The 23,158-nt window shown below is 39.5% G+C and overlaps 1 protein-coding gene across 3 annotated transcripts; it reads left to right on the forward strand.

Annotated features, from left to right (window-relative positions):
- The first annotated feature begins 14,816 nt into the window (after window positions 1–14,816).
- Window positions 14,817–22,707, forward strand: LOC110864054 (sphingosine kinase 2). Of its 3 annotated transcripts, none has more exons than XM_022113197.2 (10): window positions 14,818–15,276; window positions 15,590–15,712; window positions 15,791–15,891; window positions 16,027–16,099; window positions 16,197–16,283; window positions 16,367–16,444; window positions 16,607–16,677; window positions 17,183–17,437; window positions 18,947–19,033; window positions 22,322–22,707. In XM_022113197.2, the coding sequence occupies exons 1-10, from the start codon at window positions 14,958–14,960 to the stop codon at window positions 22,511–22,513; spliced, it is 1,386 nt and encodes a 461-aa protein (XP_021968889.1). In that variant the 5' UTR covers window positions 14,818–14,957; the 3' UTR covers window positions 22,514–22,707. The 3 variants fall into 3 exon arrangements, with proteins under 3 accessions (XP_021968890.1, XP_021968889.1, XP_021968883.1); XM_022113191.2 differs by having other exon boundaries at window positions 14,820–15,276; window positions 18,911–19,033; XM_022113198.2 differs by lacking the exon at window positions 18,947–19,033 and having other exon boundaries at window positions 14,817–15,276; window positions 22,322–22,578.
- The last annotated feature ends 451 nt before the right edge of the window (window positions 22,708–23,158 follow it).

The raw sequence follows: 23,158 nt of genomic DNA on the forward strand, positions 1-23,158 counted from the left end.
TGAAATCTCGTTTGAAAGGTCTCGTATTCTGATATACTAGGTTTTTATACTCTATGATGTCTGGGGTATTATTCCGGGACTTCTGCTGAATGGAAGTTCTGACCTAGTCCTTGGATAATACTTTCACCGAATGCTTGAAACACAGCATAAACCCTCAGCATGCAGATGAAACAATAAAATTGATAGTCGCTGCTGTTGTAATGCTAAAAGATCCTCTAAAGGGGACATACCAAAAAGTCGAAACTGATATCTCTCTGCGCATACGGAAGTATCGACCTGAGATCCCTCAGTCCTCGCATACCTAATTTATGTACAGATATCATTGTAGTATAATTACCTGTAAGACTGAATATTGAGATTCTGGATACGGGAGTATATTCAAGAGGTGGGACACATGAATGAGTTTAAGTCTTAAAACATCTAAATCGTATCCTGAATCAGTTGAAATTTGTATGAAAATTTAAGTGGATCAGTATATTGACAATCTAAGTGAATTGTTTAATTCTTAATGTGTAACTAAGCTCAATGGTACTTGTGACTTGTCAAAAACTGATATGATCCTCTGACGCATACTCAAACAAAAATATTATCTGTAAATATGTTTGTATATATTTCTTTACTGCTTTATATTTTCAGAAAATACAAAAAGATTTTGATTTCTACTTTAGTTTCGATAAACCGATGTCTGATTGCTGAGTTTCAAAATCTAAGTAAGCTGATTGTGTTTCTAAAAATAAAACAAGTTCATTAATTTGATACTTGATTTAAAATCAAAAATTTCAAAAACAGTTTGTGATATCTCCAAGGTCATTAGTTTGGACTTGGATGATTAACTGTGAGGGAGTTGGATTCTTTAACGCTGCCAAATCTGTAAAGTTTGTTGATAGGGGGAGTTGATTAGAGAATTTGATTGATAATTTCAAAATGATTGTTACTTATAAATGTCTGAGTGTTGCAGATGTTATACCAGACTACGATCCCGAAAGCTAAGTCTAAGGGGGAGTCTGAAGACGAGCTCAACGCAAACAGAAGCGTACAAAGAGCCAGATATCATTCATGGAAGAGCTTGTAACCGGAAAGCAAGGTGTCGATCCCAAAGCACGGAAGCTTGACGAAAGGGGGAGCCTGACAAAGAAAAGTGTCTACAGAAAGGAGAAGCTGAAGCTGAAGACAGATCCACTGGGATTCTGTTTGAGCAAGGGGAAGTCTGTGTAGCTGAAGACGTGTTAAAGCTTCAAGAAGACTCAGAGAGAGAGAGAGAGAAAAGACGCTACGAGTTAACTACAGATTGACTACAGCAATATCCAAGGGGGAGTCTGTTAGTGCATTATCTGTCTATCACCTCCGTCAATCTAGTCCGTAGCAGAAAACCAAAGAAAACGAGAGTTACAGTGTTATATTTTAGTGATAGTTAGTAAAAAAGGCAAGGTGGCATAAATGTAATTAATGAGATTCCTCATTAATGCCTTGGCCTATAAATAGATCTCTAGGGTCTCTAGTTTAGAACTTTTGGAGCATTTGTCATTTTCACAACTTGGAGGTTTCTAGAGCTAGAGAGAGAAAGCTAGAGAGAGAAAGTTCATTGTACGTGATTCAGGTGCTGTACGTTTTCAGATTCGTTAATAGAATCACGTTTATATTACATCTCGTGTGTTAGCTCGCGTTCGTGTACGGATTCCGCACGTCACACGTTCGATTACGCAATCGTTTCGGAGTCAAACCGGTCCTAACAAAATACAAGATTAGTAACTCAACATACTGATAAACATGATAATTTGGCTAGGAGAGAATAACCAATCATTATTTATTTTTTTAGATTGTCAATTAAATTTTGTCAGTGACCCTATTAACACTGCTTATTACTTTTAAACCATCTACTAAATACTTGTATTTCATTTCATGTATGCATGTCCGAGGGGATAATGAACATGTGATTTGTTTGAAAAGTAGACAAGATTTATAGTATCAAAGTTTTTAACCAATAGTATGAAGAAATCAAACAAATTTTAGTATCATTCATTACCTATTACCTGATAAGCCTTAAATATAGCGAACTCGTATTAGACGAGTCAAAATGTAGCGAACTCATATTAAACGCGTCAAAATGTAGCGAACTCATATTAAACCGGTAATATAGCGAACTCATATTAAACGGGTCAAAATATAGCGAACTCGTATTAGACGAGTCAAAATATAGCGAACTCATATTAAACGAGTCAAAATTCAGTTTTTAGAGACATTGTCACATTCGGGAAACTATTTAAGATTGGGTTCATACTAACTTCGTAACTGGATTTAGGATTGGTCGAAGTCGTTAAATTGTAATGGATCGAAGAACATATATTTGTCTAATAAACTTGTGACAGGCTGATCACTATAACTTCGTAACTATATTGATTAGGATCGGTCGAAGCCGTTAAATTATAAGGTGAGTCCGAGGTATGATCGACATATGGTGAAATTGATGAACGATGTAAATTTTGTTTACCTCTTTGATCGATTGCTAGGGCAAATTAACTTGTCATTGATCGGCAATAGGGATATGATTTGCAAATGGAATAACAATTTCAATATTATTCAGTCAAAAAGTAAACTTGGTGGTTGATCGATTGCAAGTTGAATAACAATCTGTTGAAGGAGCATGAATATGATGGTAGGGATATCAAAGTCAATTAAAGTGGGCTAAATAAATGGAGAGGAACCAGGAGTAAAAAGAGTAAAAATCATTTTTTTATAAATTATAATCTTTTTATACTAATAAACAAAAATCCTTTTTGGAACCGTGTCATTCTCTGGTAATTTCTCACCCTTTAATTTTTATTTATCTCTTTTATAAAATAATAATAATAATAATAATAATAATAATAATAATAATAATAATAATAATAATAATAATAAACATCAATTTAACTAAATCTGTATTTATCTCTTTTGTTTTCATAATTTGAAATTGATTTCTTTTTTAACTCTAAAGTTTCAATCTTTGCAAATTTAAATCTAAAGTTTCAATCTTTGGTATTTTAACCCCTTTGATTAATTTGGTTTTTCACTTCTAATTTCAAAAGTTTTCATCTTTTGCAATTTAACATCTTTAATTTTTTTTACTTTCAACCCAAAGCTTTTCATCTTTTACAATTTAATCTCAACATTTTTTTTTACTTTCAACTTTAGTCTCTTATATACTTTTCATCTTTCATAAGTTCTCCGTTTAACGTGTCGTTCTAAATTTCCGAGTTAACACGCCGCAACGTGCGTGTGAGGTTCAATGGTTTTTCATCTATTTTTTTCCTGTTTGAAATGTCCGTCGCAGCGCGTCTATTTTTCCCCGTTTGATAGGTCTGTCGCAACGTGCGAGTCAGAGATCGACTTAGTTATTTTTTTCTCGGTTTTACACACAGACTCGTGATCATGTGAGAAACATTTGCCTTTCATCTAACATGATATATAACTAATGAATCCCCCCGTCGCAAAAGAAACCACTTTGGAGACACATGTCGCTTTATGAGGTGTTCTCAATTAAAATTTATAGAAGAGATTTTGATGATAAAGATAAAGATAACTGATAACCATATATTAATTATTAAAATTAAAAGATTTTGATGATAATAATAAGGATAAATGATAACCATATATTAATTAATAAAATCAAAAACCATATATGTGACAACTCGAATTTCCAAGATTTCCATTTCGCATTTATTACACGTTCTTGTATTGTTTAGTCGATTAATTGCACAATTATTTGCTATGGAATTATATACGTTTTGATGCAATGAATCGTATTGTGTGATTGTGCATGGTTGTTTGTTAATTGTGAAAGACTTGGTAAATATATGAACTTGGTGGTGAAACTATGAAATGGTTATGAGATGGTGTACATGTGTAAAATATGATACTTAGGGAGGTAGAGGGTAATTAGTGAAATCCTAGAGATACTTAACCCTAATCCCTTTTCACTAATCATTTGCACACAAAACAAAACACGTACTTGCAATTCTCTAATCCCCTAGCAATCATCATCACCACCATCATTGGCACAAGACATTCATCACTTTCGATTCCTCTCTTCCTCTAGAACCATACAAGGTAATTGTTAATGATTGTTTGTTGATTATTTGATTTATATCAATTCTTGATTCTTGTAACCCTTGCAAACCCTAGTTCCTTCATATGATGTTATGTGACAATTGTTTTGAATTCTGATTATTGTGATAAGGATGTTGATTAGTCATATATTCAATTGCCTAATGATTTAGATTCATGGTATGTAAGAAATGTAAAATGTTGATTTGGATTTCTGCTATGCGATGGCACGAATTAGGGTTTTCTTGATCATGTATAAACGTAACTGGCTTTTTGATGTATTCGTAACTGTTCAATCATTGATGCATAAGTCTGAGTTTTTATGTAGTTTGTAATGTCCGAAGTTTGTAAAGAGAACAAAGGTCGGACTTTTACTTGTAATGCTTATGTCCGACTTTTGTTTATAGTTATGTGGTCCGACTTCTTTTCATGTATTACTTGCTCCGATCTTTGATATATATAATATGTCCAATCTTTAAAGGAGTTAATTGTCCGAATTTTATGATGTAAGCATGTAGTCCGAGTTTCTTTGGCACCTATGTTGTCCGAGTTTTGTGGAACCAAAACACTATCCGACCTTTGTGATAATGTATTAGGTCCGAGTTTCATTATGTAGAAGCAAGGTCCGAGTTTTGTGAGCATTCCCTTGGGTCCGACTTTGTGGAAGGATTTCCCCCAGGTCCGAGTTTCAGGGCAGCCCCCCCCCCACCCTTGTTCTATCCGAGTTTCATGCTTTAACTATATGGTCCGACTTTTGTAAATTGTAATGGTCCGAATTTCTTCATGATGATATGTCCGAGCTTTGCTAACACCACAGGTGGTCCGAGTTTTGTTAAACATCACATGTGGTCCGACCTTAGAGCCCCTCCCCATGTCCGACTTTTGTGTTGTTAACATAAAGCTATGAATGTATGATACATCATGATTTAACCTGTTACGTTGATCACCTTGTTAAGATACGTGCATGACTATGTAAGTGGTTAACTGTTGTTAACTCAATTAGTATATCCTGCTAGTTAATTAACGGTGTGACCGTATCATCCCTGTTATGTTTGTAAACTTTGATAAGTTGCTAACATCGTTAAGACTGCGACTCTCCCAAGAATGTGAATCAATGATCATGTTAGTACAAACTGTGATGAACATTTGTGTGAAACATAGATTACATGTGAAATATTGCGAATTCGAAACTGATTATTATACGTGCATACAATAGGACTTGATTGATTACTTGTGAGTGCATAACCTAGCATACCGAGCAAACCAAGGTGAGTTCACACCCTTACTAAGGTATGGGATTCCCAAGGGCTTGGGAATGGGATTGAAGGAATGAGATTGACTAGATTTGTACATATACTGTTACTAGACTACCATACCATCGTCCTCGGTGGTGCAGGACACATACGTAAAACCTACGTATACTTATGCTACTCGCTATCCTCGGTTGTGAAGGATAATCACGTTAAACCTACGTGAAATTATACTCACTACTGCCTCGGTTGTGTCAGGCACTTACGTAAAACCTACGTAAACCCCCGCGTACCCCTATCCTCGGTTGTGAAGGATTACTTACGTAAAACCTACGTAAACTTGTACGTGTTACTGTTCTCGGGATATGTAGAACACTTATGGTTACGAATAGTCTAGTGGATATACAACATGGGAAGCCCCCACCAATAGAACGTACTATCGGCCCAGTAGAGCCACGTGTTACATACGAACTTACTATTACGCATTTACTTTCTGTGAACTTGCTCAACTAGTTGTTGATCCTCTGTTACATGCCTTGTAGGTCGTTAGATACATGGAGCTTGCACATGGAGGAGCTGGTCGTTGTGGGCTTGGATCGTGATTATCTTATTAAACACTTTTGACATTACGTACCTAATTATGTTGGGTTTTGATTATACGCTTCCGCTAAACAATGATAATTTACTTATGATTTGGAAACACCTTTCATATGGATTTGGTTTGGTTTAATTGCTATTACTTTAACTATATACGTTGTTCTATATGATTGGTGGCTTGATCCTGGTCAGTCACGCTCCCAAGCGGTGATACTCCGCACGTGGATTTTGGGGGTGTGACAGATTGGTATCAGAGCCATTGGTTATAGAGAACTTGGTTTTAATATGGGAAAACGTTTTTATTAAAACCAGACTATAACCAGAATAGTGCTCTCAACGATCCACAACGACGCTTCGCTCCACGTGCAAGACTCAACATCCTAGGTAATAAGGTTTATGTTTATTACCTGCTTGCTAGAATTGCATAGAACTTTGCTCGTGGTATGCTTAGATTACATAGCTCACTATTTGTTAATTGCATGAGAACACTCGTGTGTGCTTACACTCTTCTGTCATCGCACTACTCGCGAACCATTCTCACTTATTTTACCTTTACTATGAAGATCATGTCCGGACGTGTGAACATGACTCAAGCCCAGTTGGCGGCTCTCATTCAAGAACAAGTTGCTGCGGCACTTGCAGCTGCAAACGCAGGAGGTATACCCTGCAATCGTAACTCATTCTAGGATCTTTAGATCCTACGTTCCTAATCAACTCTTATGTTTAACCCCGTTCTGTTCTTACACATTAGGTCAACACGTTCAGCAACCTGTGTGTACCTTCAAGAATTTCATGGATTGTCGCCCTAGCACGTTCAGTGGCACTGAAGGAGCGGTTGGACTCCTCCACTGGTTTGAAAAGCTCGAGTCGGTGTTCGAGATGTGTGAATGCCCTGAGGCTCGCAGGGTCAAGTATGCCACTGGTACTTTGGAAGGGATCGCGTTAACTTGGTGGAACGCGCAAGTGCAGATCTTAGGGTTGGCAGCTGCTAACGCCACCCCTTGGAATGACTTCAAGGAACTGATTAAACGTGAATACTGCACTCGGGAAGACATCCACAAGCTGGAGGATGAGTTTTATCATTTGAAAATGACTGGGTCAGAAATCGAGGCTTATACCAAGAGGTCGAACGAGTTGGCCGTGCTATGTCCAACTATGGTGGACCCTCCATACAAGCGCATCGAGTTGTACCTCAAGGGTTTGGTGCCAGAAATCCAGAGCCACGTAACATCGGCCAATCTTGACAACATTCAGGCTATTCAGCGCCTCGCTCATCGTATCACAGATCAGGCAGTGGATCAGAATAGGCTGCCTAAACGTATCAGCGCTACTGCTACCGCTACTGCTTCTACTACACTTGCTACTCCCAGTGACAATAAGAGAAAATGGGATGGGGATTCTAGCAAGGGATCGGCTTCAGTTCAGTCACAGGTTCAGCAGCGAAAGACTGACAGTTATCAGAGTCCCAGTCAGCACTCTTCAGGCAATCACAGGCAGGGGGGATATCGAGGAAACCTCCCAAAGTGTAACAACTGCAACAGACACCACAGTGGCCAGTGTAACAAGGGTCGCTGTCAAAGATGCCTCAAGATGGGTCATGAGGCCAAAGATTGTAGAAGCCCTCGACCTGCGAATCAGAATCAGCAGCAGCCACCAGCACAGCAGAATCAGCAGCAGGGCAACAAAGGGTGTTTTCATTGCGGGGCAGAGGGTCACTTCAAAAGGCACTGCCCTCAGCTGAACAGGAACCAGAACAACAACAACAATAACAATAATCAGGGTAACGGCAACAACAACAACAATGGTGGGAACAACAACGGCAATAAAGCAAGGGGTCGTGCATTTGTGTTGGGGCAGGGTGATGCCAGAAATGATCCCAACGTCGTTATGGGTAAGTTTCTTCTCGACGATATTTATGTTACTGTTTTGTTTGATTCGGGTGCGGATTCGAGTTATATGTCTTCGAAAATGAGTAAATTATTAAAACGTGCACCCACACCCCTAAACACCAAGCATGTCGTAGAACTAGCAAATGGTAAGAGTGTAGAAGCCACACATGTAGTCAAGGGTTGTAACATCGTTCTAGCGGGTCAGACCTTCTCGATTGATCTTATTCCTATAGTTCTGGGTAGTTTCGACATCGTCATCGGCATGGATTGGTTATCCAAGCAACGGGCGGAGATCCTATGCAAGGAGAAGATCATTCGTATTCCTCGTTCGGGTAAGGAACCTCTCGAAGTTCAAGGCGACAAGAGTGGTGCTGTGGTTGGCATCATCTCTTTCCTAAAGGCTCAGAAATGTTTACGAAAGGGTCACTCGGTTATCTTAGCACTAGTTACTGATGCAGCTTCGAAAGAGAAAAGAATAGAGGATATTCCAGTTGTACGCGAATTTCCTCAGGTGTTTCCTGAAGATTTACCTGGTCTACCGCCTCATCGCCAGGTCGAGTTTCAAGTTGAACTAGCTCCAGGAGCAGCACCAATAGCCCGCGCGCCGTATCGTTTAGCTCCAACTGAACTGGAGGAACTGTCTAAGCAACTACAAGAGCTCTTGGATAAGGGTTTCATTCGTCCAAGCTCTTCGCCTTGGGGAGCTCCAGTACTATTCGTGAAAAAGAAGGATGGCACTTTCAGGATGTGCATCGATTACCGCGAATTGAACAAAGTCACAGTGAAGAACCGCTATCCTCTTTCTCGTATTGACGACTTATTCGACCAGTTGCAAGGGTCGAGTTACTATTCCAAGATTGATCTAAGGTCAGGGTATCATCAGCTGAGAGTCCGGGATGAGGACGTCTCCAAGACAGCATTCAGAACTCGCTACGGTCATTACGAGTTTCTTGTCATGCCATTCGGGCTTACGAACGCGCCTGCAGTCTTCATGGATCTTATGAACAGGGTGTGCAAACCTTATCTTGACAAGTTCGTCATTGTCTTCATCGACGACATTCTGATCTACTCCAAGAGTCAGGAGGAACACGAGCAGCACTTACGTCTTATCTTGGAACTTCTTCGAAAGGAGCAACTGTACGCAAAGTTTTCAAAATGCGACTTCTGGTTTCGTGAAGTCCACTTCTTAGGCCATGTGGTGAACAGGGATGGGATCCATGTCGATCCATCCAAGGTAGATTCGATCAGGAACTGGCCTGCACCGCGTACACCAACGGAAATACGCCAATTCTTGGGTTTGGCGGGGTATTACAGGCGATTCATTAAAGACTTCTCCAAGATCGCACAGCCGCTCACTATGTTGACACAGAAAGGTGTTACCTATCGTTGGGGTAACACACAAGAAACGACCTTTCAGTACCTGAAGGATAGACTATGCAGCGCACCTATCCTCTCACTGCCCGAGGGCACGGATGACTTCGTGGTTTATTGTGACGCATCGACACAGGGGCTTGGTTGTGTATTGATGCAGCGGGATAAAGTTATTGCCTACGCCTCTCGTCAACTCAAGGTTCATGAACGGAACTACACGACGCACGATTTAGAGCTGGGAGCTGTTGTTTTCGCGCTTAAGATATGGCGACACTACCTGTACGGTACCAAGTGCACCATTTACACCGATCACAGGAGTCTCGAGCATATCTTCAAGCAGAAGGAATTGAATATGCGTCAACGACGATGGGTCGAGTTACTTAATGATTACGAATGCGCCATCAAGTACCATCCAGGTAAGGCCAATGTTGTGGCTGACGCTCTCAGCCGGAAAGACACTCTACCTAGACGCGTACGAGCCTTGCAGCTCACTATTCAGTCCAGTCTTCCCGCACAGATACGAACTGCTCAGATGGAAGCATTAAAGCCTGAAAACGTCAAAGCTGAAGCCTTACGCGGCTCAAGGCAACGAATGGAACAAAAGGAAGACGACGCCTACTATGTAACGGGGCGTATTTGGGTCCCACTTTTTGGCGGTTTACGCGAGCTGGTAATGGACGAAGCTCACAAGTCCCGCTACTCGGTACATTCAGGGTCGGATAAGATGTACCACGATCTCAAAACAACATATTGGTGGCCTAGCATGAAAGCCCACATTGCTACTTACGTCGGCAAGTGTTTGACATGTGCAAAGGTCAAAGTGGAGTATCAGAAACCAGCGGGCCTACTTCAACAACCCAGGATACCACAGTGGAAATGGGAAGAAATTTCCATGGATTTTGTTACAGGCCTACCTAGATCTCAACGTGGGAATGATACCATATGGGTGATCGTGGATCGACTCACCAAGTCTGCACACTTCCTGGCTATAAAGGAAACGGATAAGTTCTCCACTCTCGCAGACGTTTATCTTAAAGAAGTTGTTTCGAGGCACGGGGTGCCCACCTCCATCATTTCGGATCGGGATGCACGATTCACGTCAGAGCTATGGCAAGCGATGCACAAATCTTTTGGCTCACGCTTAGACATGAGCACAGCATATCATCCTCAGACGGATGGGCAGTCTGAGCGGACGATCCAAACTCTTGAAGACATGCTTCGGGCATGTGTTATCGATTTCGGCAACGGCTGGGAAAAGCATCTCCCGTTAGTGGAGTTTTCGTATAATAACAGTTATCACACCAGCATACAAGCCGCTCCATTCGAGGCATTGTACGGACGTAAATGCCGGTCACCTCTCTGTTGGGCAGAGGTGGGGGATAGTCAGATCACGGGTCCAGAGATTGTAGTGGACGCCACGGAAAAGATTGCACAGATACGACAACGCATGGCGGCAGCACGCGACCGTCAGAAAGCATACGCGGATAAGCGTAGGAAACCGTTGGAATTTCAGGTCGGAGACCGGGTTTTACTAAAAGTCTCACCCTGGAAGGGTGTGATTCGTTTTGGCAAACGGGGCAAACTAAATCCGCGGTATGTCGGGCCGTTCGAGATCATTGAGAAAATAGGCAAAGTGGCCTACAAGTTAAACCTACCAGCTGAACTCGGTGCAGTTCACAACGTATTCCACGTGTCGAATCTGAAGAAGTGCCTGTCAGATGAGACCCTCATAGTTCCTTTTAAGGAACTCACTATCGACGAGCGGTTGCAGTTCGTCGAGGAGCCAGTTGAAATCACGGACCGGGATGTTAAGGTCCTCAAAAGCAAGAGAATCCCTCTTGTTCGAGTTCGTTGGAACTCCCGACGTGGCCCAGAGTACACCTGGGAACGCGAAGACCAAATGAAAGAAAAGTACCCCCAGTTATTCGGAACCAATGCAACCACTACTGAGACTGAAGCTACTACTGCGGAATTTCGGGACGAAATTCCAAATCAACGGGGGGATGATGTGACACCCCAGGAAAACCAGTGAACAATACAACTTACCTAGCTTCCTCAGTAACCGCATGCTAAATTTCGGGACGAAATTTCTTTTAAGTTGGGGATAATGTGACAACTCGAATTTCCAAGATTTCCATTTCGCATTTATTACACGTTCTTGTATTGTTTAGTCGATTAATTGCACAATTATTTGCTATGGAATTATATATGTTTTGATGCAATGAATCGTATTGTGTGATTGTGCATGGTTGTTTGTTAATTGTGAAAGACTTGGTAAATATATGAACTTGGTGGTGAAACTATGAAATGGTTATGAGATGGTGTACATGTGTAAAATATGATACTTAGGGAGGTAGAGGGTAATTAGTGAAATCCTAGAGATACTTAACCCTAGTCCCTTTTCACTAATCATTTGCACACAAAACAAAACACGTACTTGCAATTCTCTAATCCCCTAGCAATCATCATCACCACCATCATTGGCACAAGACATTCATCACTTTCGATTCCTCTCTTCCTCTAGAACCATACAAGGTAATTGTTAATGATTGTTTTTTGATTATTTGATTTATATCAATTCTTGATTCTTGTAACCCTTGCAAACCCTAGTTCCTTCATATGATGTTCTGTGACAATTGTTTTGAATTCTGATTATTGTGATAAGGATGTTGATTAGTCATATATTCAATTGCCTAATGATTTAGATTCATGGTATGTAAGAAATGTAAAATGTTGATTTGGATTTCTGCTATGCGATGGCACGAATTAGGGTTTTCTTGATCATGTATAAACGTAACTGGCTTTTTGATGTATTTGTAACTGTTCAATCATTGATGCATAAGTCTGAGTTTTTATGTAGTTTGTAATGTCCGAAGTTTGTAAAGAGAACAAAGGTCGGACTTTTACTTGTAATGCTTATGTCCGACTTTTGTTTATAGTTATGTGGTCCGACTTCTTTTCATGTATTACTTGGTCCGATCTTTGATATATATAATATGTCCAATCTTTAAAGGAGTTAATTGTCCGAATTTTATGATGTAAGCATGTAGTCCGAGTTTCTTTGGCACCTATGTTGTCCGAGTTTTGTGGAACCAAAACACTATCCGACCTTTGTGATAATGTATTAGGTCCGAGTTTCATTATGTAGAAGCAAGGTCCGAGTTTTGTGAGCATTCCCTTGGGTCCGACTTTGTGGAAGGATTTCCCCCAGGTCCGAGTTTCAGGGCAGCCCCCCCCACCCTTGTTCTATCCGAGTTTCATGCTTTAACTATATGGTCCGACTTTTGTAAATTGTAATGGTCCGAATTTCTTCATGATGATATGTCCGAGCTTTGCTAACACCACAGGTGGTCCGAGTTTTGTTAAACATCACATGTGGTCCGACCTTAGAGCCCCTCCCCATGTCCGACTTTTGTGTTGTTAACATAAAGCTATGAATGTATGATACATCATGATTTAACCTCTTACGTTGATCACCTTGTTAAGATACGTGCATGACTATGTAAGTGGTTAACTGTTGTTAACTCAATTAGTATATCCTGCTAGTTAATTAACGGTGTGACCGTATCATCCCTGTTATGTTTGTAAACTTTGATAAGTTGCTAACATCGTTAAGACTGCGACTCTCCCAAGAATGTGAATCAATGATCATGTTAGTACAAACTGTGATGAACATTTGTGTGAAACATAGATTACATGTGAAATATTGCGAATTCGAAACTGATTATTATACGTGCATACAATAGGACTTGATTGATTACTTGTGAGTGCATAACCTAGCATACCGAGCAAACCAAGGTGAGTTCACACCCTTACTAAGGCATGGGATTCCCAAGGGCTTGGGAATGGGATTGAAGGAATGAGATTGACTAGATTTGTACATATACTGTTACTAGACTACCATACCATCGTCCTCGGTGGTGCAGGACACATACGTAAAACCTACGTATACTTATGCTACTCGCTATCCTCGGTTGTGAAGGATAATCACGTAAAACCTACGTGAAATTATACTCACTACTGCCTCGGTTGTGTCAGGCACTTACGTAAAACCTACGTAAACCCCCGCGTACCCCTATCCTCGGTTGTGAAGGATTACTTACGTAAAACCTACGTAAACTTGTACGTGTTACTGTTCTCGGGATATGTAGAACACTTATGGTTACGAATAGTCTAGTGGATATACAACATGGGAAGCCCCCACCAATAGAACGTACTATCGGCCCAGTAGAGCCACGTGTTACATACGAACTTACTATTACGCATTTACTTTCTGTGAACTCGCTCAACTAGTTGTTGATCCTCTGTTACATGCCTTGCAGGTCGTTAGATACATGGAGCTTGCCCATGGAGGAGCTGGTCGTTGTGGGCTTGGATCGTGATTATCTTATTAAACACTTTTGACATTACGTACCTAATTATGTTGGGTTTTGATTATACGCTTCCGCTAAACAATGATAATTTACTTATAATTTGGAAACACCTTTCATATGGATTTGGTTTGGTTTAATTGCTATTACTTTAACTATATACGTTGTTCTATATGATTGGTGGCTTGATCCTGGTCAGTCGCGCTCCCAAGCGGTGATACTCCGCACGTGGATTTTGGGGGTGTGACAATATATTAACGTTTTTATTATTTACAAAGATAAAGATAGTTTTAATTGTTTATAATCTTTATCTTTATTTACTATCTAATAACCGATGGGTAATGAAACTGATGACGTAACGGACTCAGTTAAGAACTATTTCCAAATTCTAATCAATCACAAGTAGTTCAAAAGGAGCAAAAAAATATTTGTTGTTAATTCCTCTGCTACTACTATACTAACCTAATCAAATATGAAAGTAAAACTATAACATCATATTAGGCTTATCTTCTAATCAATCACAAGTAGTTCAAAATGAGCAAAAAAATTATCTGTTGTTAATTCCTCTGCTACTACTATACTAACCTAATCAAATATGAAAGTAAAACTATAACATCATACATGAAAATTAAAAAAATAACTTTTTTTTCTTTTAACGTTTTCTTTTACTTTTTCCGCTTATTAATAACTATTTAATTGAAAATTTAATCGATTTAACCATGCGTAATACTTAAGTTTCTAACCTATTAATAAATTATCCAAAGTTTTTCATCTTTTGCAATTTAATCCCAACTTTTTTTTTTGTATTTTCAATTTTGGTCCACCATACTTAGTATTTTTCCCAAGTTTTTCGTTTCGTTTTAAATTTTGTGAGTTAATACACTGCAACGTGCGTGTGGGGTTCAACATTTTTTTCGTATATTTTTCCCGTTTGATTGGCCTGTGCAACACAACTATTTTTCTCCATTTAACAAGTTCGACCAACGCGAGCACACCCCGCGTTGCGGCGGGGCGTAAAACGGTGTCAAATAGTACTAATGTCACACAACCGTCATCGGCCACCAACATTGACTCGACCTAGGATCTGCGTGCTGCGACAAACCTGTCAAACATAAAAAAATAAAGGTAAAACGTTGAACCATTTATTCAACCCGTGTAATACACGAGGTTCTAACCTAGTCAAAACTATAAAAACATCATGTTAAGGTTAGATGCTTAACAGCACCATATTCACTTTCCCCTCAAAAACACCACAAACCGAATTTGATGCGTGAATGCTCTAACGTAAAAAGATAAGTTTTATTTATCTTTCTTGAGTGGATATCCATCCGGGGAAAACATCTCCTCCTCCGCTCACACGCTACAGTAAAGATACTTGACTGAGAAATCTGATTCTGATGGATCAACAGCAACATATACTCTACGATGAAGTGGTAGTCAACGGCAAGGAGACGGCATTCACTTTGTCCCCTGACGGCATTCTCCGGTGGCATGACCACGCCAACGTCCTCCGCTGCCTCTCCGTCGACAGAGAAGTTCTCGGAGTATCAATTGCTAAACAGCAGATCGTGATTAGGTCATTTGTTGAGACTGATGGATCTTGCGTTTCAAGCTGCGCTGGAGGTTTGGTACGGAAGACCTTCGTGTTTCAGGCTTCGTCGGATGATTCAGCACGTAATATGTGCGACAAGATTCAGGGATACATCGATTCACTAGGTATTATAATTTCACTTTATGAATGGTACTTGTTTGTATTGATTTGATGGAGTTAGTTGTCTTGTTCATTTATAGTTACTTTGTGTATACTATTGATCAGTGCTGGTTTTTAATTTTAAAACCAAACTTGAGATTATGAATTCACTGGCCAGTGCTAGTTTATAATTTTAATTCATATGGCAATGATCAATTTTCTGACCTAAAATTGTTATTTTTCTTCTCATTTAAACCTGCTTTGGCTTTAAAGAAGGTTTGGTTTGTTTATATATCTTATTAGGTTTTCCAACTTCTCATATTCTTATTATTATGACAGGCAGGCCAAAGAAGCTGTTTTTATTTGTTAACCCATTTGGAGGGAGGAAATCTGCTTCCAAGGTTTTTACCGATCATGTTAAACCTATACTCGAGGATGCTAATATAGAGTATACTTTACAAGGTTTGTGTTTGTTAAACGTGTATCTTTTAAGCATGCACACCCTGTTTTACTTCTCATTCGGGTTATTTGTGACCTCAGAAACTAAATATCAACTTCATGCGAAGGAAGTTGCCCATGATTTGGATCTTACAAAGTATGATGGCATTCTTTGTGTTAGCGGAGATGGGATTTTAGTTGAGGTTGGTTTGTTGTTATTAATCAGTTCTAGGTTAATGCTATTTGGGTTAATAGATTATCTTCTATGCATGGCCACTAAACCTGTGATAGCACTTTAACTTCTTTGCCTTTTTCCCATTGGTTGGATATTCTAGTAGGTTGTTAATGGATTGCTTGAAAGAGAAGACTGGCAAGTCGCGCTTAAGATACCTATTGGAGTTATACCTGCAGGTCTCTTCGTTACTTAGTGTTACAGTCTTAAGGTTCACGTAATTTGTACGATTGTATGAAATATGTTTGTATTGACATGAATACTTTGTTAATCAAGGTACTGGAAATGGAATGATAAAATCTCTTCTCGATTCAGCTGGTCAACCATGTACAGCTGCTTATGCTATGCTTGCTGTCATTCAAGGTGTAGTTTTATATGATATTTTCTTTTAGAAATCTGCTTTTGTTTATTAACTGAAATTCTGTTGCATAATCCGTTTTTCGCAGGGCATAAACGCTCTCTGGATGTAGCCACAATCTGGCAAGGGCAGTCTAGATTTTTCAGTGTCTTGATGCTTGCATGGGGTACAATTAAAGTAGTTAACTTTTACATGCTCATCTTTTTAACTGTAGTTTTTTCAACATTAGTACCTGTTTTTCCGTGTTTTACAACTTACTTCACGGTTATGCATGTAGTACTAAATTAAGAATGCTTATTCTATGTTATGGTTTTTTTCTTTTCTAAAGGACTGATAGCTGACATAGATATCGAGTCTGAGCAGTATCGGTGGATGGGAAGTGCTCGAATGGATTTATATGTAAGTTTCTGTTTTTTTACTGTCAGTTGTGTGTAGATCAAATATTGCAAGAAACAAGATATCTCTCTATGAATATACGAGGATATCCTGCATGACTTGGATATGAATATACATTGATCTTACTTTTTTATTTAAAACTTTTCTTCGGTAAAGGAGGACAATACCTCAAGAAAAAGTATAAAATCAAAATAGTTATGCAGAAAAGATTAATGGAACCATATACATAGAAGTTACATATGTAGGTGATAGTAATGCTAAAGTCTAAAGGACTGACTATTAACATCAATAGTTTTTAAACTTAAGTCTTAACAATGTCTCCATTGAAAAAAGAAAAAAAAAAACAATATGATTTATTAGGCATCATTGGGTTTTCAAGTTGGCAGTAATGTTTTGTTGTTGAATGCCTGATTAAGTAAGGGTAGTCGTAATTTGAAATCTATTACAATTTACAATTAATTTAATTTGTTAATTATGATTACTATTTACAACAACACGACTTATTTAGGGTCTACAACGAATTCTAAGTCTGCGGAAATATAACGGCTGTATTTCTTTTGTACCTGCTCCCGGATTTGAAGATGCAGGAGAACCAACCAGTGCTGCTGTTGAACCTCTTACAACTCAGCACCATGGTTACCAGGGCCCTAAGCTTGATTTGGGGACTTTAAGTTGGAGAAAACTTAATGGTCCGTTTATTGGTATTTGGCTTCAGAATGTTGCTTGGGGTTCTGAAAACGCCATGGCCGCACCTAATGCTAAGGTTAGTTTTTTTCATTTTTATCTATATTATTATACATGTATATGCTAACAAAATGGACATGTGGTTACTGATTCACACTTTACTACTATGCTTAATCGGCCATTTTGACAATCTAACATAATATACCCCTTCCTACCTGATAAATAACCGACAATACACCTTTATTAGTTAGAAATGATACATAACTGACAATACCCCTTCATAAGTTAATTTGTTGAAATTTCCACATCTTATTACCCTATTGGGACCCACTTTATCAGGTTCTCTTCTTTCTAAAGTAACTTTAAGCCTTTAAGGTAAACATGGCGAACAGGCGGGCTGGGTCAGAACGGTGGTGTTGGTAGTGGCGCCAGTGAAGGCAGCGATGGTAAATGTGGTTAGTGGTGTCTGGGAAAGCGGTGGCGATGTCAACATGGTGGAGGTGGTGGCGGTGACGGTGGTGATTGTGTTGGCGGTTTTGGTAACCAGTTGGGGTGGTGGTGGTTTCAATAGGGTTGAAGTGGTGTTGGTGACGATGGTAAAGGTTACGTAGGCAGCGGTGATGACGGTTGGGGTGGTGGTTGTGTCGCGGTTGCTTTGGAAACGGTGGAAGTTGTGTCGCTCATGGCGCCGGCTGATACGGCTGATAGGTGGTTACTGGTGGGTCTCAAGTGGCGCAGCGGAATACCGATTCACAAGGAACACGCAAATAGAAAATATAAAGCATGACATGTCATGAGAATTTTACGTGGTGCGGTTCCAGCGGGGAACCTACGTCCACGGGCTGCAACTAGGGATCTTTTTATTAAGCTCAGTACAAGAATTACAATAGACATGATATATATATATAGAGAGAGAGAGAACATGTTAGGGTTAACAACTTAATGAACAAGAAAACTTGACGGGTCTCCATCCAAGTCTTCTAATCATCCAAGCTCAATGGCACTTAGTTTAGCCCAAGGACCTCACAGATTAACCCCAACAGTTACAAGAAGCAAAGGTCGTGGCTGTTGCTCGTTCATTTGACCCGTTTTAAGTTAGCAAGTGTGTAAGAGTGACCTGCATTGACCTGTGTAATTTGAGTCAACCCAACTTGACATGGTGTAGAATTTGAGTGGACCCAAATGTAATTTTATTATTTACCCAAATCAATCCATCTGTTATTAATATCCTTGTAATCTCTCTATTGTAATATAATACACGATACAATCTTTTACCAAATTCAACTGTACTTGATCACGAAACATTCTCCACAATTATTGTGATGATCTGTCATGAAATTGTTCGGCTATAAGTACAATCTTATCTGTACATTAACATGAAGATGAGAACCTAACTCTCATGGGGCTCTGGTTCTTGGGGTTGCATTAACAGTTAGAAACTAGTTTTTCACCTGTCATTTGTTGTATGTAATCTATCTGATGGTGAGTATTTTGCTAATTGAGTAATTCCTGTGATTATTGCTTACACTGACTGTGCTTGTTTCGCATGCAGTTTGATGATGGTTACCTAGACTTGATTGTAATGCAGGAATGTCCAAAGTTAAGGTTGATGTCCTTGATGTCGGAAATGAGCAATGGGCAATATGTAAGATCCCCACATGTTTTGTATATTAAGGTGAGTGCATTAAATGGCACCTGTAGTTATTTTTTTTAGAGTTAAATGCCATTTTAGTCCCTGTGGTTTGGGCCATTTTGCCAGTTTAGTCCAAAGGTTTCATTTTTAACATCTGGATCCAAAAAGGTTTCGTCGTTGCCATAACTGACTTAACCCCATCCATGCTTCTTAGTTACTCAAGGGGGTATTTTTGTCATTTTGTCTATTATGTTAATTAAAGGTTTATTTTTATTCTTTTAACTCTTTTTGGGTTTTTATATAAAACCATATGTCTGGTTATAAAACCCAACACCCACCCTCCCCCTTCTACCCCTCTCTGATATAGCTATCTAACACCATCACCTCCATCTCAACCTCCACCTCCACCTTCACCGGCCGTCGGCACACCTCCACCACTACCACCCCTGCCGGAACAATTCAGTAAGACAACAAATCGGCACAGATCGGAACCGCCAGAACAATTCAGGAAGACAACAAGGCCGGCGGCGGCTAGGTCTCTCTCTCTTCGGTAAACGGTTCTCTCTCTCTCTCTCTATTTCTCTCTTTCTCTTCTCGGTTCTCTTTTGATTAGCGAGACGGTGGTGTTGGTGTTGGTGTTGTGGTTGTTAACTGTTTCGGACGAGGAAACGATGAAGATGAAGTTAACGTTTCGGATGTTTCCGAGATGGTTTCGGATGATGATATGATGATGATGATGATGGCTGTTGACTGTTTCGGATGTTTATATGTTTCAGACTTTCATAGAAATGAGGATGCTGATGATCTCGAATCAGATCAGATGCTGATAGTATCTCGCATCAGTTGAAATGGTATCTCGCATCAGCTGAGCAATTTTTTCAGCGATTGTGGTTGTTCTGGTGAGTTCCGAGAGACGATCTAGTGGTGCCGGTGGTTTTCCAACGACTAAGGGCATCCAAGAGCAGCGGTGGTTTGATTTTGGGTCTGATTTTGATATTTGGTTTGAATTTGGGTCTGATTTTGATTTTGGTGAACCGTTCAATGGTGGTGAACGGTGTTGTTATGAGATGGTGGTTAACGGTGGGTGAACGGTGTTGTTATGAGATGGTGGTGGTCGATGGTTGTGAGACTTGGTGAATCTCAGATGGTGATGAAAATTGTGGATCTGTGTATTTGTTATATTTATTATTAATAATTTGTTTTATATAACAAAGAAATGGTTTTAACCATAGTCACATAAATCGCTGGATATCCTACGATCTACGATCCGGATCGTCCGTACCGATTTGCGGTACGAATGTGTTCCGGGAACGCTACAAATCGCGAATTCGGCATTAAAATTAGCGTTCCGAACAGCTAATCGATTCCTACCTGTTGATTTAGGGATCGCGAGTTGCTAATTTGCGAAACACGTTTCGTTATTAAATGGGAACATCGAATTCAATTTATTTTTCGAATAATTGATTGGAAAGTCGCCGGATTTAGAGGAGATGAGCGGAAAGCAAGGAGAGCGGCAATTTCTGCCGGTTGCTGGAGACCAGGAAGTGCAGCGGTGCTTTACTGCGTTTAAGCCTTGTAGGGTTTAATTAACTTTTGGTGTTTTAACACTTAACCCCTTTATATTTTACTAGTTAACACTTAATCTCTAAAACTTGTAAACTTTACATAAAAAGTGAAAAATTAGTTTGTGTTTTCTAACATAACTCTCTCTATTTTCACTAGTTTACATTTTCTCCTTAAACTTATAAATCTATAAAAATAGAACAAACTAATAGTCACAGGAAACGCTAAAAGACCCCGCGTACCAGATCGGCCGTACCGAATCGGGGTACAGAGTCGTCCCAATCGCCTCCGGTACGCGTACCGGATCGCTAATTTGGACCGTTCCCGATTGTGTACCATAATAGCGTTCCAAACGGTGAATACACGTTTTTAATTAATACGAAACGCGTTTCCGTTTGTAGTGTACCGGCGTTCCGGCGTTCCAAAAGTCAGATTCCGGTACAGCCAGGTCCTGAACAGTTTTTCCCCCCATTTTAATTTAATGAAAGATCTATTTTATACTTTTTATATATATGATACGTGTACCAAACTACGGTGGTACACCATAGGATACACCGTACCATGTATCGAATTAGCGTTCCCAAATGAACCTATCCCCCAACGTACCGATTTTTAGAAAGGCCCGAATTGCGTACCCGTTTTCGTACCGCGTACCGGAGCGTACCGCGTTCCATGCGACTATGGAACAAAGTTTTTAACCGGTACATCGTACCACATTATATGGTACATCGTACCGGAGCGATCCGAAATGAGCCTACCCCCCCTCGAACCGAATTTTAGGGATCTAGCGAATTGCGATCCCGTTTCACGTTCCAGTACCGGAACGAACCGCTAACCATGTGACTATGGTTTTAACAACCATAAAAATAAAGTGAAATTTTAAAAAAATATGAAATGACAAAAATACCCCTTGAGTAACTGAGAAGCATGGATGGGGTTAAGTCAGTTGGACCAAAATGGCGACGACAAAACCTTTTTGGATCCAGATGTTAAAAATGAAACCTTTGGACTAAATTGGCAAAACGGCCCAAACCATAGGGACTAAAATGGCATTTAACTCTTTTTTTATATGAGGTTATTTTTTTTTTTCATTTAAACATTTTCCCGGTTAGAGATATCGTTGTTGCATTTATATGTAGATGGACAGAGTAAAAGAATGTGACAACAAAAAGGATTCTCATTTGTGTTGTGGTTTAAATATATCTCATTTGATACCAGGGTGGTGAAGATGGGTGGGTTGGGTAATGAGTCAAAACGGGTAATTATTTAGTACATGCTGAAACTGATGCGGAGCAGCAACAATATCTTTCATTTAGTCAAATTTTAATTTCCTAATCTTTTTTTTATTTTGTTTCCTATTTGATAAGTCTTGTGGTTGAACTATTAATAAGGGATTTAGGGTTTATTGTTTTTTGATTGAATTTGAATGATATTCTTGAATCTGTTGGTTCCATTTATGGTGTTTAATTAACTATTTGATCCTGAGCCATTTGAGTGCGCAAGAAACTGCATCAGAAACGAGTCAGGCTGGGTTGACCCAAAAACATTGTTTTATTCAATTTTCTAATAATAGAATCTAACCAACTTTAGTAAAGCTATTTAGGAGGTTCCATAGATCTATATACATTTTGAATTACTTTCAATCTACATGACCTGCTTGACTTGTTTGACCCCTTTCCTTTTTTGTCAAGTCCTGTAGTTAACTCATAGGATATAAAAGATAACCATTATCTGAACTTGATGAATAGTGGCTATATTTATGAACAGGTGAAGGCAGTGATCTTGGAGCCGGGTTCCAGGACGGGTGACTCAACTAAGGAAGGAATTATAGATTCAGATGGGGAAGTCTTGGCAAGAGGCAAAGGAACCTACAAGTGCCACTTAAACTCGTTGATGCGTTATGATAAGCTGCAAATTGTCCTGGATCAAGGGTTGGCTACTTTGTTTACCCCAATCTAAATCTGTGTTATTAGCGTTTTCAGGTCCTTTTTAGTACATTCAGTGATTATTTTTTTCAAAATACAGTAATCGACTCGGGTGTATTGAACCAAATAAAGACGGGATAAGTCATGAAATAAGTCGTTTCCTAGAACGACCTTATGACTTTGCAAACTGTTCATAAATCTTTTTAAAGTAAATTACGATTTTGGCCCTGTGGTTGTGTCACTTTTACCCTATTAGCCGAAAAAGAAATCTTTTGACATATGTGCAAACGTCAATTTATCAAACTATTTTGGCCCTCGTTGCTAACTCCATCCAATTAAAAGGTGGTCATGTGCCCCTCACACGAGCGGCATTACACCAACCCACTTAATCCCCTTGAATAAAACACCACTATGCATAGCATCGATGTGGTCTTCATCTTCTTCTTCAATTTTAGAACCCCCAAACCCTAATTCCACCATGTTCTTCATCTGATTTTCTTAACACCAAATGTTGACTTTTTAAAGTCAATATCCCCAAATAAATGTTAATCAGATTACATTATCCATAAACTCATCTTCAACCAAAACCTCAAACCAACAACAATGGCGATATCAATCTCCACTCTCACATCTTTCTTGTCATCTCTCTCTCACTCGCAAAATCAATACAATCTTCTCA

The sequence above is a fragment of the Helianthus annuus genome, chromosome 1 (assembly GCF_002127325.2).
Source record: "Helianthus annuus cultivar XRQ/B chromosome 1, HanXRQr2.0-SUNRISE, whole genome shotgun sequence".
Classification (NCBI taxonomy): Eukaryota; Viridiplantae; Streptophyta; class Magnoliopsida; order Asterales; family Asteraceae; genus Helianthus; species Helianthus annuus.

What these genes read in the sequence shown, in the direction of transcription:
- LOC110864054 (XM_022113191.2), top strand. Translation starts at nt 14,958, where the DNA reads ATGGATCAACAGCAACATATACTCTACGATGAAGTGGTAGTCAACGGC. An exon ending in TATAGAGTATACTTTACAAG is followed by an intron (nt 15,713 to 15,790) that starts GTTTGTGTTTGT and finishes TTGTGACCTCAG; the next exon opens with AAACTAAATATCAACTTCAT. An exon ending in TGTCTTGATGCTTGCATGGG is followed by an intron (nt 16,445 to 16,606) that starts GTACAATTAAAG and finishes TCTTTTCTAAAG; the next exon opens with GACTGATAGCTGACATAGAT.